At 62.7% G+C, this 13873-nt stretch overlaps 9 protein-coding genes across 9 annotated transcripts; 3 read left to right on the plus strand and 6 right to left on the minus strand.

Annotated features, from left to right (window-relative positions):
* Nucleotides 1-60: 60 nt before the first annotated feature.
* On the minus strand, nt 61-1767 carry MJAP1_000044 (uncharacterized protein; the record flags this gene model as incomplete). The annotated part of the gene is made up of 1 exon (XM_060264016.1): nt 61-1767. One exon carries the CDS (start codon nt 1765-1767, stop codon nt 61-63), a length of 1707 nt encoding a protein of 568 aa, XP_060119999.1.
* A 75-nt stretch (nt 1768-1842) lies between these two features.
* MJAP1_000045 (uncharacterized protein) lies at nt 1843-2562 on the plus strand (the record flags this gene model as incomplete). The annotated part of the gene is made up of 1 exon (XM_060264017.1): nt 1843-2562. The coding sequence occupies one exon, from the start codon at nt 1843-1845 to the stop codon at nt 2560-2562; it is 720 nt and encodes a 239-aa protein (XP_060120000.1).
* Nucleotides 2563-2771: 209 nt separating this feature from the next.
* RRP3 (RNA helicase) lies at nt 2772-4208 on the minus strand (the record flags this gene model as incomplete). The annotated part of the gene is made up of 1 exon (XM_060264018.1): nt 2772-4208. The coding sequence occupies one exon, from the start codon at nt 4206-4208 to the stop codon at nt 2772-2774; it is 1437 nt and encodes a 478-aa protein (XP_060120001.1).
* A 53-nt stretch (nt 4209-4261) lies between these two features.
* On the plus strand, nt 4262-5934 carry MJAP1_000047 (uncharacterized protein; the record flags this gene model as incomplete). Its single annotated transcript, XM_060264019.1, has 2 exons — nt 4262-4656; nt 4707-5934. The coding sequence occupies 2 exons, from the start codon at nt 4262-4264 to the stop codon at nt 5932-5934; spliced, it is 1623 nt and encodes a 540-aa protein (XP_060120002.1).
* Nucleotides 5935-5991: 57 nt separating this feature from the next.
* On the minus strand, nt 5992-7108 carry OMA1 (metalloendopeptidase; the record flags this gene model as incomplete). The annotated part of the gene is made up of 3 exons (XM_060264020.1): nt 5992-6007; nt 6057-7003; nt 7088-7108. 3 exons carry the CDS (start codon nt 7106-7108, stop codon nt 5992-5994), a joined length of 984 nt encoding a protein of 327 aa, XP_060120003.1.
* Nucleotides 7109-7268: 160 nt separating this feature from the next.
* TPO5 (polyamine transporter tpo5) lies at nt 7269-9002 on the plus strand (the record flags this gene model as incomplete). The annotated part of the gene is made up of 1 exon (XM_060264021.1): nt 7269-9002. One exon carries the CDS (start codon nt 7269-7271, stop codon nt 9000-9002), a length of 1734 nt encoding a protein of 577 aa, XP_060120004.1.
* An 87-nt stretch (nt 9003-9089) lies between these two features.
* Nucleotides 9090-10433, minus strand: MJAP1_000050 (uncharacterized protein; the record flags this gene model as incomplete). Its single annotated transcript, XM_060264022.1, has 9 exons — nt 9090-9202; nt 9225-9302; nt 9325-9410; nt 9433-9449; nt 9472-9542; nt 9599-9688; nt 9711-9748; nt 9771-10147; nt 10170-10433. The coding sequence occupies 9 exons, from the start codon at nt 10431-10433 to the stop codon at nt 9090-9092; spliced, it is 1134 nt and encodes a 377-aa protein (XP_060120005.1).
* Nucleotides 10434-10582: 149 nt separating this feature from the next.
* Nucleotides 10583-11590, minus strand: MJAP1_000051 (uncharacterized protein; the record flags this gene model as incomplete). Its single annotated transcript, XM_060264023.1, has 1 exon — nt 10583-11590. One exon carries the CDS (start codon nt 11588-11590, stop codon nt 10583-10585), a length of 1008 nt encoding a protein of 335 aa, XP_060120006.1.
* A 301-nt stretch (nt 11591-11891) lies between these two features.
* On the minus strand, nt 11892-13861 carry MJAP1_000052 (uncharacterized protein; the record flags this gene model as incomplete). The annotated part of the gene is made up of 4 exons (XM_060264024.1): nt 11892-12024; nt 12082-13629; nt 13652-13729; nt 13752-13861. The coding sequence occupies 4 exons, from the start codon at nt 13859-13861 to the stop codon at nt 11892-11894; spliced, it is 1869 nt and encodes a 622-aa protein (XP_060120007.1).
* Between the last annotated feature and the right edge of the window lie 12 nt (nt 13862-13873).

Here is a 13873-nt window from a genome sequence, read left to right on the forward strand (position 1 = left end):
GGAACAACCTCGGGGATTATTTTCACGTGACATTCGATGGTGCAACCGGCTATGATACAATTAGAGGGCGTCCCTTCCGCGGGGTTCGTAGGGGAGGAAAAGCATAAGGAGTGCCGAGAGCAGGAAGAAGGACGCGGACACATAAATTGGTGCGACGAACTCCTCGCTCTTATACACGGCAATGAGCGTCGCGACCACGCCAAACACGCGCTGGGTGCTCATCGAGAGTCCGTCGCCGGTGCCCCGTTGAGGGGCGGGGAATACCTCGTAGGTGATTGCGTAGAGGATGGCGTACATGGCATTTTGGGTAAGGCTTGCTGCGCAGTTCCAGCCAAGCACTGCGCTGGAAGTCTTGGCGGTGGTAAAGAGGAACAAAAAGACACCGGTGAGCACCGTGAAAAAGGCCATGCTCCAGCGGCGGCCGGCATAGGGCACTTCGACCATCATCGCGGCAAAGATGCTGCCGGGAATACCGCACGCCGCGATCTCGACCAGTTGGCGGTACTGGTCGGAAAGCGAGTTGGCACCGTCCGAGACACCGGCGTGGCCGAGGTAGATGGCAATGAACGAGTTGTACAGAGGGTATGCGAGACCGATCGCGCCCCAGCACGCACAGATGAGCAGCGTGTTGAGCGTCATTTTGGGCGATGCAAAGAGCGCGCTGAGCGGCGAGCGGTGCATCGCGCGGTAGGTCGCCATGACCCGGCTGGGGCGCATCGCGTCGCTCCACGCAAAGGACTCGGCGAGCATGCTGCGCTTCGGCTTGGGGACTCGCACCTGGAGCGTCGTCGCGTCTTTTTCATCTTTCTCCTCGGTACTGGTCTCCGGTTCGGTCTCGAGGTCGACCGTGTGGCCGAGGCCGGCGAGGCGCAGCTTCTCGAGGGTGAGTGTGGTCTTGCACTTGTTCTCCTTGGCGATAAACTCGATCACTTCAAACGCCTCCTCGACGCGGCCCGTCGCGAGCAGGTACTTGGGCGACTCGGGGATGGGGTAGACAAAGAAGCGGATCACCCACATGAGCAGCACGACGCCGCCCAGCAGGAACCACGAGTAGCGCCAGCCTGCGTTGTTCTTCCAGGTGCATGTGTCCGCCGAGGTGCAGTGGTAGTTTGTGATGAACGCCCATCCAATCACCGCGGCAAACAGCTGGCCGAGCGACCAAAAGAGCGAAAGGAAGGTGAGCACCCACTGGTACGGGCCCGGGATGTACTCGATGAGCATCGCACCGTCCACCGGCAGATTGCCGCCGAGGCCAAGGCCGAGTATCGCGAGCAGCACACACATCGCCGGAAAGTGCGGCGCGGCGCCGACGGCCACACCAAACACGGCAGAGATGAACAGCGAGATGTTCCACGACGGACGCCGCCCAATAATGTCGGAGCACAGGCCCCAGAAGGTCGAGCCGACCAAGAGGCCGGCGTACAGAGAAAAGGTTGCAAACGCGACGTGCTTTGGCGTGAATTCCAGCTTGGCCTGGGGGAGCGTCATGGCCAGAATCTCGAACCAGATGTTGTCCGCCAGCCAGCCGAAGCCGGCGAGGAACGTAAGTTTGATCTGGAATGCGCCAAAGCCGATCTCCTCGTTGATAGTCTTGTTCACGAGGAGCACCTGGCGCTCGTACTGCGTCGAAACGCCGAGCTCCTTTGCGACGAGCGTGTGCGAGTCCACAGATTCCTCGTCGTCTACCACACGCGCGCGCTCCACGTCGGGCACGTCACTTTCGACGCGCACCGACCTCCTCGCTGCCTCCGCTCCAGTACCACGCATCACGACAAGGAGCGCGTTGGGAAAAAAGCGCAGTCAGCCGGCGTCTGAACACGTGACGTTTTCTACCTCCTGACGATGCTGCGTGGGTCCGTGCCAGTGCGCGCATGGACGCGTACCGCGTCGAGCGCTGTGCCGCGTGCTGCGGCGCCGGCGAGTGCCCCTGCGCGCGCCGCGCCAAGTGCTGCCGCACCGCCGCGCGCTGCGGCGCCGAAGAACGACGACGCGCCGGCGCCACAGGAAGAGCCGCCGGCGCCCGAGATCGACTGGCGCAACGGCTTTGAAGGCATTGGGCTGCGCCCGTTTCCGCAGGAGGCGGCGAGGGTGCTTGTGCAGCCGCTGGAGAAGGACGATGTCGAAATCAAGCCCGACGGGCTGCTGTACCTGCCCGAGATCAAGTACCGCCGCATTCTCAACCGTGCCTTTGGGCCGGGCGGCTGGGGGCTCGTGCCCCGTGGCGACCTCGAGGTCGGCCAGGGCATCGTGAGCCGTGACTGGGCGCTGGTGTGCATGGGGCGCTTCGTGTCGACCGCCAAGGGCGAGCAGGAGTTTTTCCGGCCCAGTGGCGTGTCGACCGCGAGCGAAGGCGCCAAGTCGAATGCGCTGATGCGCTGTTGCAAGGACCTCGGCATTGCGTCTGAGTTGTGGGATCCCCGGTTCATCCGGCAATTCAAGGCGAAGCACTGCGTTGAGGTGTGGGCCGCCGGCACCGACGGCAAGAAGAAGAAGCTGTGGCGGCGCAAGGACGATGCGCCGCTGGAATACCCCTACAAGGAGAGCGGCGTCGTTTCCAGATAGAGCATTGTATGTATTGTGCGCAAGCGAAGCGTTGGAACATGGAAAGAACGTAAAGTCGGCTGGCGTGCCGGACAGAGCAACGACGCAGCGTATCCTATTCCAATACCCGCTGCTCCTAAAGCCTCGCGCAGGACGGCACGTTCCAAAGACGCTGTTGACGGCCCTATTGCGCCGCTCTCTGTAGCCAGCCACGAGCTCCTATGAATACACTACCTGCGCTTCTTGCCGCCCTTGGCCTTGCTGCGGTACGAGCCCGCCTGGACGACGTCGTCGTCCCGGTCGCGGTCGTCGTCCATGCCTGCCGCCATGCGGCGCTTGCGCTTGCCCGCGCCGCCCGCGCCGCCCAGCCCCTTTTCTTGGAGCTCGCGGATGGCGGCACGCTGCGCCTCGCCCACGCGCTCCGAGAGAAGCATGACCATCTCGCGGTCGTTTGCGCCCGGGAACTCGGCGAGCTTCTTGCCGATCGCCGCCTCGATACGCTGCAGGAGCTCGACGTCGTACTGCGTCACGAGCGTGACACTGCGTCCCTGGCGTCCCGCACGCGCCGTACGACCGACGCGGTGGATATAGTCTTTGGAGTGCGTCGGGATATCAAAGTTCACGACCAAGTCCACGGCCGGGATATCGAGACCGCGCGCCGCGACATCGGTGCACACCATGATGTTGCGCCCCCCCGACTTGAACTTGTTCAGCGCCCCGAGACGTGCGGTCTGCGAGAGCTGGCCGTGCAGCGGAATGGCCGAGAAGCCGAGCATGCGCAGCATCACCGCGAGCCGCTGTGCGTCGTTCACGGTGCGTGTAAAGACGATGATCGAGTGCCCCGCCTGCTCGTTGGCGAGAAAGACGAGGTACGTGTCCTTGTGCGCAAACGGCATAAAGAGGTAGTACTGGTGCAGCGTCGAGACCGTCGAGTACTTTGTGCCGATTTCCACACGCACCGGGCTGCGCAGCGAGGCGCGCTGCAGCTTGGCGACCTTGGTCGTCATCGTGGCACTAAAGAGCATCGTGCGGCGGTCTTTTGGGATATTCTGCAGGAGCTTGTCGATAATCGGCCCAAAGTCGAGATCGAGCAAGCGGTCGGCCTCGTCCATGACGAGGTACTTGAGGCCACGCAAACTAAAGCCCTTGGTATTTTCCAGGTGGTCCTGCAGACGGCCCGGCGTCGCGACAATGACGTGCGGCCGCTTCGACAGCGCGATCGACTGGCTCATCATGTCCATGCCACCGACGATCGTCGCACAGCGTGCACCGATCGTCGCACCCAGCGCCTCGATCTGCTGCGCAATCTGGTAGGACAATTCACGCGTCGGCGCCAGGACACACGCAAAGAACGGGCGCGGATTGTCCCACAGCGCCTGCAGGATCGGAATACTAAATGCGGCCGTCTTGCCGCTACCCGTCTGCGCGAGACCGATCACGTCGCGGCCCTGCAGCGCCTCGGGAATGGCCTTGGCCTGGATCGCGGTCGGCTTGGTAAAGTGCATTTTATCGCATGCCTCGCACAGCGGCTCGATCACGCCGAGCTCTTTAAAGGTCGACGGAAGCTCTTCCTGCTCCTGCTCCTTCTCCTGCTCCGCGTGTCCCTCCTCCGAACGCTCGTCCGCGCTGCGCTCGGACCCCGTCTGCTCGTCCCACTCGTCCGCCATCGTGGAAACTTTTTCCTCCACACCACGTGGCAACAGGTCCGTGTCCTGCCACGATGCCGTGGGATCAATGGCGGCATGACCTGAACGACAAGTTTGATCGTCTCGGCGAAGACAAGATGAGCAAGCTGCGCGGAAACCGCTCGCAAAACTCGTCGTACGAGGAGCGTATCGCATCGTTCCGTAGCGGAGGGGGTGCGAGCGGCACGGTGGGCGGTGCTCCCCGCCCACGCATGGTGCCTCCGCCGCCGCCCGGCGGGAGCAAGCCGGCGGGCTATGCGGCGGCTGCCCCTGTGGCGGCTGCGGCTGCGCCTGAAGAGGATGTGCCGCCGTATGAGCCGCCGGCGAGCACGCACATCGAGTTTTCGCGCTTTACGGAAAAAGACAAGCAGGCGTTCTTTGCCATGCTCGACGAGTACTTTGCCAAGCGCACGGATACGTCGGATATGTGGTAAGTCGTTGCTGCGCGAGGGACATGACTAACTGGGCTTGGCCAGATAGGCTCGACGATCCCTTTGATGCCAAGAGCCTGCTGCCCGTCGGCCACGGCCTCTGCTCCCTCGTGCACAAGGCCCCGCTGGTCGTCCAGAGCGATATCGTAGAGCGCCACGGCGGCGTGCCCGGATTCTTGTGCCTGAAGCAGGTCGACGTCGACGAGCAGAATCCTCCTCACAATGTCCAGCACGAACTCGACCTGATGAAGCGCCTGCGGCACGAGAACCTCTCGGCCCTGCTTGCGGCGTTTACCGAGACCCCCGACTCTTTTACTACTGTATATTACCTTGCGATGCCCTTGTACCCCGTCCTCCTTTCGGCTATCCTGGACGACGAACGCTTCCACCCCGGCCTCGCGCCGTTTCCGGCCGCCGATCAGCAGGACGAGGCGTGGCCCGCGCTGCTCCAAGGCCGTACACACGCCGGCTTTGTGCTGCAGTCGATGCGCGAGCTCCTCAGCGCGGTCGCGTACCTGCACGCCGAAAAAGTCGCGCACCGCGACCTGAAGCCCGCGAATGTCATGCTCGGCGCCGACGGCCGCGTGCGCCTGATCGACCTCGGCGTCGCCTGGTCATCGGGCATGCACGAGGCGGCACAGTTCGCCAACGAGCACAAAACCGACTTGCAGCTCGCGCGGATCAGCGAGGTGGGCACCGGCGCGTACCGTGCACCGGAGCTCCTCTTTGCGCCGCAGCACGGCTACAATGCGCTGCAGTCGGACATGTGGTCGCTTGGTGTACTGATTTCGAGCTTCTTTACGCGCCTCGAGCAGGTCCCAAGCGCCGACTACGACGACGAGGAGGACTGGAGCGAGTCGCACACCGGGTTCAAGCCGTGGGAGCAGGCGCTCTGGCCCAAGCCGCCGCTGCACACGCCGGGCACGCTGCGCCGGGCGGCGCGGAACGTGACGCGTCGCGCGACGCTCTTTGATGCATCGCGCGGCGATATCGGCTATGCCGGCGACGTGTTCAGCGTGCTGGGCCTGCCGAGCGACGTGGCCGCCTGGCCGGAAGCCGCGCACTTTCAGCCACCGCTGCACCAGTTTCCGTTTGTGCCGCACGCCGGCACAAAAGACCTGCTGGGGCGCCTGCCGGAGCTCGCCGAGCTCGCGCGCGTGCCGTCCGACGAGGCCGCGGCGCTGCACGCTTTCAGCGTGGAATGGCTGCCGCGCCTCGTGCAGCTCTCGGCGCGCGAGCGCCCGACGGCGCAGACGCTCCTGGACGCGCTATGCTAGCTACGCTGCCACGGCAGGGCGGCGGCAAACGCCGAGGCGTCGCCACACCCACTCGATCTATACAGTTGCTCGGCTTTGGGCAGCTGCCATGAGTCTCGCGACATACCCATTCTTTAATGTGCTCGATCCGCCGGCTGTTGACGGGGTGCGTCGAGAGCAGCCCTTGCGCGCTCTCGGCGATGCCCCCGTGCTCCTCGCCCTTGTTCATCCGGCGCCAGAAATTCACTGCCTTGTCGGGGTTGTAGCATGCCTGCGACATGATTCGTAGACCCAGGAAATCCGCCTCACTCTCCATCTTGCGCGAGTTCGGTAGGGACATGAGCAGGTTCAGCGCGATGCGGCTCAGGCCCACGTCAAAGCCCACCAAGTCGAGCAGGAAGCCGAGCGCCATGACCACCTTGTAGCCCGACATCTTTTCCGCCGAGTGGCGTGCAAGCTGGTGTGCAATTTCGTGCGCCATGACGGTCGCAAGGCCGTCGTCGTCCTCGCACACCGGGAGGATGCCGGTAAAAACAAAGATGCTGCCGCCCGGCAGCGCAAACGCATTCTGCTGGGAGTCGCGGATGACGTGCACGGACCATTGCGTGGGCGGCGCATGCGGCGCGCGCTCCGCGTCCAGCTCCTTGCACGCCTGGATGATGCGATTCGCGACGCGGCGCACACGCACGCTATCCGGCGCCGACGGCGAGAGCAGCTGGCCTTGGTACTGCCGCATGGTCTCTTCGTACGCCTGGTGGCCCATACGCAGCTCCTCCGGGATGCCGACGTCCATAAAGCGCCAACGGCCGGTCGACGGCACCTTGTGCAGGTTGAACACGTAGTATACGCCTGCGCCTCCTGCCACGATCACGATCAGCACGAGGCGGGGGTGCGCTTGGGCCGTGCGCTGACCGTGCGAGGCGGCATTCTGCGCAGGGTATGCCTCGTACTGCTGCTGCCGAGGATACCGGCTCACCGGCTGGTACCCATACTGCTGCTGTTGTATGCGCTCCTTCTTGAGCTGCTCCTCGGCGCCTTGGCGAAGCAGCTCGGCAAAGAGCTCGCCTTGCGTCTTGGGCCGCCGAGGATCCTGCCGCGCGATGATCCGTGCACTATGGAAAGATTGACGCAATGGTACGCGTCTCCCCACACTGCGCACAGCTGCGCAACGTACGCCGCCCAGTAGGCCCTGCATCGCGATCCACAAATGAAGCGTCGTGGTGCACCCCGGCGCCGCCTTGCAGATTATGTATGATTAGTCATACATTTGCATACCGAGACCCTGTGCTTAGGTTGGTTATAGGGCGATTCCACCTGCGCTGGAGCAGCACGCAACCAAACTTTTTTTACCCACCATGCCCGTTTTTAAACTGCGGAACGCGGCCAAGGCCGAAGAGGCCAAGGCTGATGCCGTCCCTCATGTTGTGCACGAGGAACTTGCCGTGGAGAACATCTCGCTGAACGAGGACGATGTCGAGCTGGCCAAGCGCATGGGACACAAGTCGGAGTTTGCGCGCGAATTTAAGAGTTTCTCGACGATCTCGTACGCATTTGCCATCATGGGCCTGGTTTCGTCGGTCGCAACGACCTTTAACACGCCGTTCACGACCGGTGGTCCCGCCTCGGTTGTCTGGGCGTGGTTCATGGGCTCGATCTTCAACATGGCGCTCGGCACGTCGATTGCCGAACTCGTGTCTGCTTACCCGTCGTCCGGTGGTCTGTACTCGGCGAGTGGCCTGCTTGTCCCGGCCAAGTACCGTGCGATCACCGCGTGGGTCACGGGATGGCTCAACTTTACCGGTCAGATTGCAGGCATTGCGGGCTCCGAGTACGGTCTGGCAATGATGATCTACGCGTGGGTCTATGTGATCACCGATGGCAATTTCGCTGCTACCAATAACCAGACGGTCGGCCTCTACTTTGCGCTGCTCTTTGTGCACGGCACCATCAACAGTCTTGGCACCAAGATCCTCGCCAAGATGACGAGCTCCTACGTGATTGTCAACATTGGCATTACGTTTGTGATTATCATTACGACGCTCGCGTGCACGCCTCTGCACGAGATGAACGGCCCTGGGTACACCTTTGGCCACCTGAACTCGGGCGAGGCCAGCGGATGGTCGGGCATGGGCGGTACTGCGCTGTGCTTCTTCTTCGGTCTGACGTCGGTCCAGTTCGTGATGACCGACTATGACGCTACCGCGCACATTTCGGAAGAGGTGCACCGTGCGGCAATTGCTGCGCCGGTTGCCATCATAGTCGCCGTGCTGGGTACCGGCGCGGTCGGCTGGCTGCTCAACATTGTGATGATCATCGTTTCGGGCGACACGATGGCGAAGGAGGACACCTGGCCGGGTGGACTTGCCATGGCGCAGATTATCTGGAACCGCCTCGGCAAGGTCGGTTTCCTGGTTGTCTGGCCGTTTGTGTGCGCCGTCGCATTCTTTGTCGTGACGACGGCCGTGCAGGCCAACGCGCGTTCTTTCTACGCATTCTCGCGCGACAATGGTCTGCCCGACCGTGGCATCTTTGCCCGGATCAACAAGCGCACCGGCACTACGGTGAACGCAGTGTGGCTCGTCATTTTCCCCTGCATTCTTCTCGGCCTCCTCGGTCTCGCGTCGTACTACGCCATTAGCGCCATCTTTTCGCTTGCGGCGCTTGGTATGGACCTTTCTTATCTCGTTCCGATTGTCAGCCGCCAGATCTTTGCGAACCACCCCGAGGTGCAGTACGTCCCGGGTCCCTTTTCGCTCGGCAGTGGCTGGTTCGGGCGCACGGTCAACATTATTGCCATTCTCTGGACGATCTTTGAGTGCGTGATCCTGAGTATCCCGCTGGCCCTGCCGATTACCGGAAAGGGCTTCAACTACTCGTGGGTCATCATGGTGGGTGTGCTGCTCCTGGCGATGATCTGGTACGTGGTCTATGCGCGCCGCCACTACCACGGCCCGCGGAGCACCATGACCCCTGACCTGCTCAAGAAGCTCGGCGTGGTGACGGTGCAGGAGGACAACGATGCGCAAGCGTACTCCTCCGCGGTGCCGACGGCCGAGACTGAGACCGTCTCGGAGTCTGCGCAAAAATAAGATACCCCCGTATGTGCTTATAGGATGGCCAGTGGCTACTGGCCGGGACCATACTGTCCCTAGGTAATTGAAATAGCATTTCTTTTTCTACGTTTCCAACGCGAGAACGCGCAGCCGTTCGTACTCCATGTCGGGATCCTTGCCGTGGATCTGTTCCCATTTAAAGAGGCAGTTGAGCCTGCTTGGCGAGTATTCCTCGGCTGTGTCAGTCACACGACGTACAGAGCGAGTCGTCCGGCACACACGCGCATTTGCCCGGCTTGGCAATCGGGCAGTGCTGGATCGGCGGATGGCGATACCCTGGGTAAGCCTGGTCGCGTACCGATCTCGTTAAAGTAGTGTACCTCGTCCTTTTCCAGGAACAGCGAGACGGCCAACGAGCGTACCGGCGCATCCCCCCAGCGTTCGCTGCGTTAGCATTACCACATACGAAAAGAAGCCGTTGGTCTGTGTGAGTCGCGCGACGTACCTTGCTCAGGTACTGAAAGTAGGCCTGGTACTCTTCCGACCGGAGCCAGTTTAGGTCGGTGATTTCAAAGTCTGGGTTAGTCGTTTTACATACTTGTCCAAAAATCTGGGTCAGTAGAGCAACGTACGGCACATGTTGTATCCCTGGTTAAACTTTCGCACGGAGAACGGTAGCATGCTCGTGTTCCTCGCGTACTGGGGGTATTCTTTGCGGAATTCTGTGTGAGTCGCGCGACGTACGCAGCGCGGTCTTGTAGAGCGACGGCACGGTGCGTGGGCTGCGTCAGTAGATCGACATACTCTTCGCGGAGACTAATGGCCCAGCCGTATTTCTTCTTCCCATCGCGCATCACGCGGAATGGGTCCTCGTCCGACATCTTGCAAAAGTAGGACACGCCCGGCTCGATGCGCCATGCATAGTCAAAGTTCCGGAGGAGCTCATGGTTCATAAAGAAGCCGCTTTGGTATCGGCACATTTGGCGGTACGACTTGCTCCTGGCGTAGAGCACATTTTGCTGAGCCAGCTTTTCCCACTCCTCTTTGGCCTTGGTCATATTGAACGAGCTCGGCACGTCCCACTCTTCTGCCGGCACGAGGCCAAAGTGGATGTCGGCCTTGGTCGCTGCGCGCACGTACCGCATGAAACGGTCGGTAAACGGCTCGTCGTTGAGAAACACCTGAATTAGCCTCGCGACGCACATAAGGGTACCGCGTATCCGCGCGGTTGTTGAACGTGCTTTCCACGTCGCGCATCGACTCGAGCAGCGCGCCGAGCTCGCGGTTGCGCACCAGCGCATAAAACGCTCCCCTGGGCCGCTGCGACCAAAAATTCGCGACGCCCGCACCGCTCCCTGCAGAAATCACCTGATTCTTCGCATCGTACGTATTCCGATAGAGCAGCAGCGCATTCAAGAGCAGCGCGACGATCCCCGCTACAAGCAGGTACCGACTCACGGCCGTCATGGCGGAGGCTGACTAAACAAAAAGGCGGAGCGGAGTATACGTGCTATGGACAGGAGAAGAGATTCCCAAGTTTGGGTATCGGTGCGAGGTGCAATTCAGGCTCACCAATCGGTGTCTGTGGTCAGGCACTTGTGCCCGAGCAACTAGTATCACCCATGGTGGTCAGGCTTGACCGTGAGATCCGCACGTGGTTCGGCGGTGATATGTGCAAGTGCGTCGGCGAGACGTGCGTCCATCCGATCCAGGCGATCTTCGAGACGTGCGAAACGCGACTCCCAGGCCTGCGACTCCTGGCGGACACGGCGGTCGACGGTTTCGTCAAACACCTTGTTGCTGCGTTGCAGCGTATGCAGCAGCGCGTTGCTCGAGCGGATTTGGTACTCAAGCGTGGCCTTCAGCGTGCGGCTGTCCGACAGGCTCTCGTAAAAGTCGGAAAAAAGTGCGAGAAACTGCATTTTGTTGGCCGACATACGCTGGTGCGTCTCGTCCGAAGCATCGCTGGCGTAGTCAGGCCGCCCGTGGCCCCGGTGGTTTGCGTGGTAGGCCGGCGACGGGAGGGTTGCTGCGTGCGGCATGTATGTGCGTTGCGTCGCACTGCCCGGCGCCGAGACCGGGTCGTAGTACACCGTATGCGATGGGCTCACTTTGCGCGGATCGTCGTACGCAGCGTCGTTTGAGAGCGGCGTGTAGCCAAAGTCGCGCTCCCGAGCGCGAAACAGGCGCGAGGGCGACGGGACGTAGGCGTCCGACCCAAATGAGTGCTGGTGCGGCGGTGCGCTGCGCGCGGTCTGAGGCGCCGTGTCGGGATGCGCGTTGTGCGCTTCCTCTGGGTCGAGGTTGAGGCGCGGCATTTTGGCGATCGCCTCAGGGCCCCTGCGCTGGATGAGCGACGGAAGCTCTGGCTCCATTGGTCGCACCGGGGCCGGGCGCTTCTTGGGGCGCTCTGGCGAGTGGTCGAAGCGCGCCACCGGGCTTACCCGGCGGACAAGCTCCGGCGAGCGGCCCTCGCTCCGGGGCATGTCACGCGGCGCGTTGGGCGATCCAGATGTGTTCCTGGGTCGCGCGGTGGGGCTCTTGAAGTGGTCACGGGCGACGCTCGGCGAGTACACACGTCCGCGCTCGTTATAGGGCGGGGGATGGACGTCTGTCTTGGCCATGGTGCGCGGTGAGGATCGAGCGCGTGGACAACGCCCTTAAAGACCCTGGCACTTATGAAAAAAGGTCCGGACGCGCAAAATTCGAGGTAATGCGCCCAGGCGTCGGCGTAGTGTGCGTAGTCGCCTCACACTACGCGGGGTTTTGTGGTGCGCGCAATTGAGGGTCTTAAAATTGAATGAAGGCGTTTTTAGCCACTCCCAGCGGGGCGTGACGTAGGATATGCACTATCTGCAAGAATAGACATCATGCATGGGGATGCATAAGCTGCACGCCCGCAGCGCCCCAGTCGATGTTCGCCCGTCAGAGCAGGCCGCCTGGCAAACCAGGGTAACCCGCCGACTGCGCTTGCGTAGGAAGCCAGACCTCGCGCCAAAAGCGGCGCTCGGCGTGCGTTTCAGTGGGTTCGCCCAGGGCAGCCCGCAGCCGCTGCACACTAGCTGCAGGGTCCAAGGCGGCGGGCCAAGCGCTGGGCGCTGTATGTAGCAGGGACCAAACGCCGCCGCCCAGGCACTCGAGTTCTGCTAGGGTCTTGGCGGCATGTGCATCTGGGCTGTGGGCGGATTCATAGACGCCCAACAGGAACAGGGACCGGACATAGGTCATGAGGAGCTCGGCGTCCTGCGCCAGACCCTCCCAGCCATCGGGCGGGCGATGGCCCAGCGCACGCCCATAGAGCGCCCCGGGCGCATTCGGCTTTGTGCGGATGTGATGGACCCAGGCCAGGCCATGGTCCACCAACGCTCGGCGTATATAGATTCGTGCATTCATCAGCATCCGTCCGTGGGCGTCTGCCGCAAGGGCCGAATGCTCCAAGAGGGAAGCATCACAGCGGGTCAGGGCGACCTGGGCGAGGCTTGCGTACACCGAAGCACGGGTACGGGACACACTCGTCGAGGTGTTTGTGGCGCCCGCGACCGGCGCTGTGCCGCGGTCCATCGCAATCCACTCAAACGGCGCACCGGGCACGGCGAGGCTCGCCGCGGACGTGACCGATGCGGAGCTCGCGCCTTTCCCGGCCGGCTCCATGGCCGAGGCGGCGGTATTGAGGCACCGCGTTGCGAGGCCGGTAAGTGCCCACGCCGCGTCCGCCGCGTCCGACGTCGCTTGGTGGATGCGGATCGTGGCCAGCGACTGTGCATAGTCCGCTACATCACATAGACGCTGCACACCGCGCTCATACTTGTGCTGCGCCTCACCTCCGCCGCGCACCGACGTAAGCGACTGGGGAGGCGGCGCATCGACGAGCAGCTGTGCGGCAAGGCTGTTCACTTCCGCCTCGAGCTGCGCGACCATCGCGACGTCGGCATCGTGCATGGGCCATACTTCGTGCGCGGCGCGCGCAAGCTCGGCTGCACGCTGCGCGGCCGCGGCGCGCACCGCGAGCTCGTTCCAGGGTAGCGCCGAAAGCTCGTCGTCCCACTCGCCCTCGGGGCTCTGCGCTGCGCCAAAGCCGTCGGGGAGCGACGCGACATAGGCCTGTGCACGCGCGACGACCGCCTGTGCGTACTGCAACGCCGTTTCGAGCGCCGCTGCATCGAGCGCCTGGCCGAGCATCGCAGTCGTGCACGACAACTGGTCGCTCCACGTCTCGAGCAGCGAGGCAGGGGCGACGAGCGACGAGGTGTACATCTCGTCGTCGTCGGACGCGTGCGCCGGAAACGACGGCGCGGCACGCGACTGCGACGCAAGCACCGCGTGCTGCCCGTCGGCCGTCATCTCAAAGAGACGCATCGAGGCGCTGAACAGCGCGCTGGGCACGCTCCCTGTACGCGTGCCGCCGACCCGCTCTACGTGCGCCGCCCACGCCTCGAGTAGGGACGCATCGTCAGAGGGAAATGTGTCCTGTAGCTCTCCAAGCGACTGGAAGGCGTACGCGCAGTTGGACAGCACATCGAGACGCCCGGCGTCGGGCACCCCGTCGAGGTCCGGCGGCGCACGCTCGAGCGCGCCAAAGTACATGTCGAGCGACCGCGTAAGTGCCGCGTGCGCATCGGGCGGCATGTAGAACGATGAGCCAAGCACGTACTGCACGCGCGCCCTGGGTGAGCAGCGAAACCTACGCATTGTACCACGCATCCATCGACCGGGGCGCCAATTCTTTGGCCTGCACATAGTGCGCGTACGCGGCCTCGTAATGCCTACATAAGAGAAACGACCTACCGAAGGGCTTTCGCGCCGGTGACGTGGCGCTCGCCACGCTCCTCCTGGTCCACGCCCGCGTCCATACACGACGCAAACGTCGGCGTGCTTTTCGCTCGCTTCGGCGCCATCGTTGTGGAGGT

Source organism: Malassezia japonica, chromosome 1, assembly GCF_029542785.1.
Source record: "Malassezia japonica chromosome 1, complete sequence".
NCBI lineage: Eukaryota > Fungi > Basidiomycota > Malasseziomycetes > Malasseziales > Malasseziaceae > Malassezia > Malassezia japonica.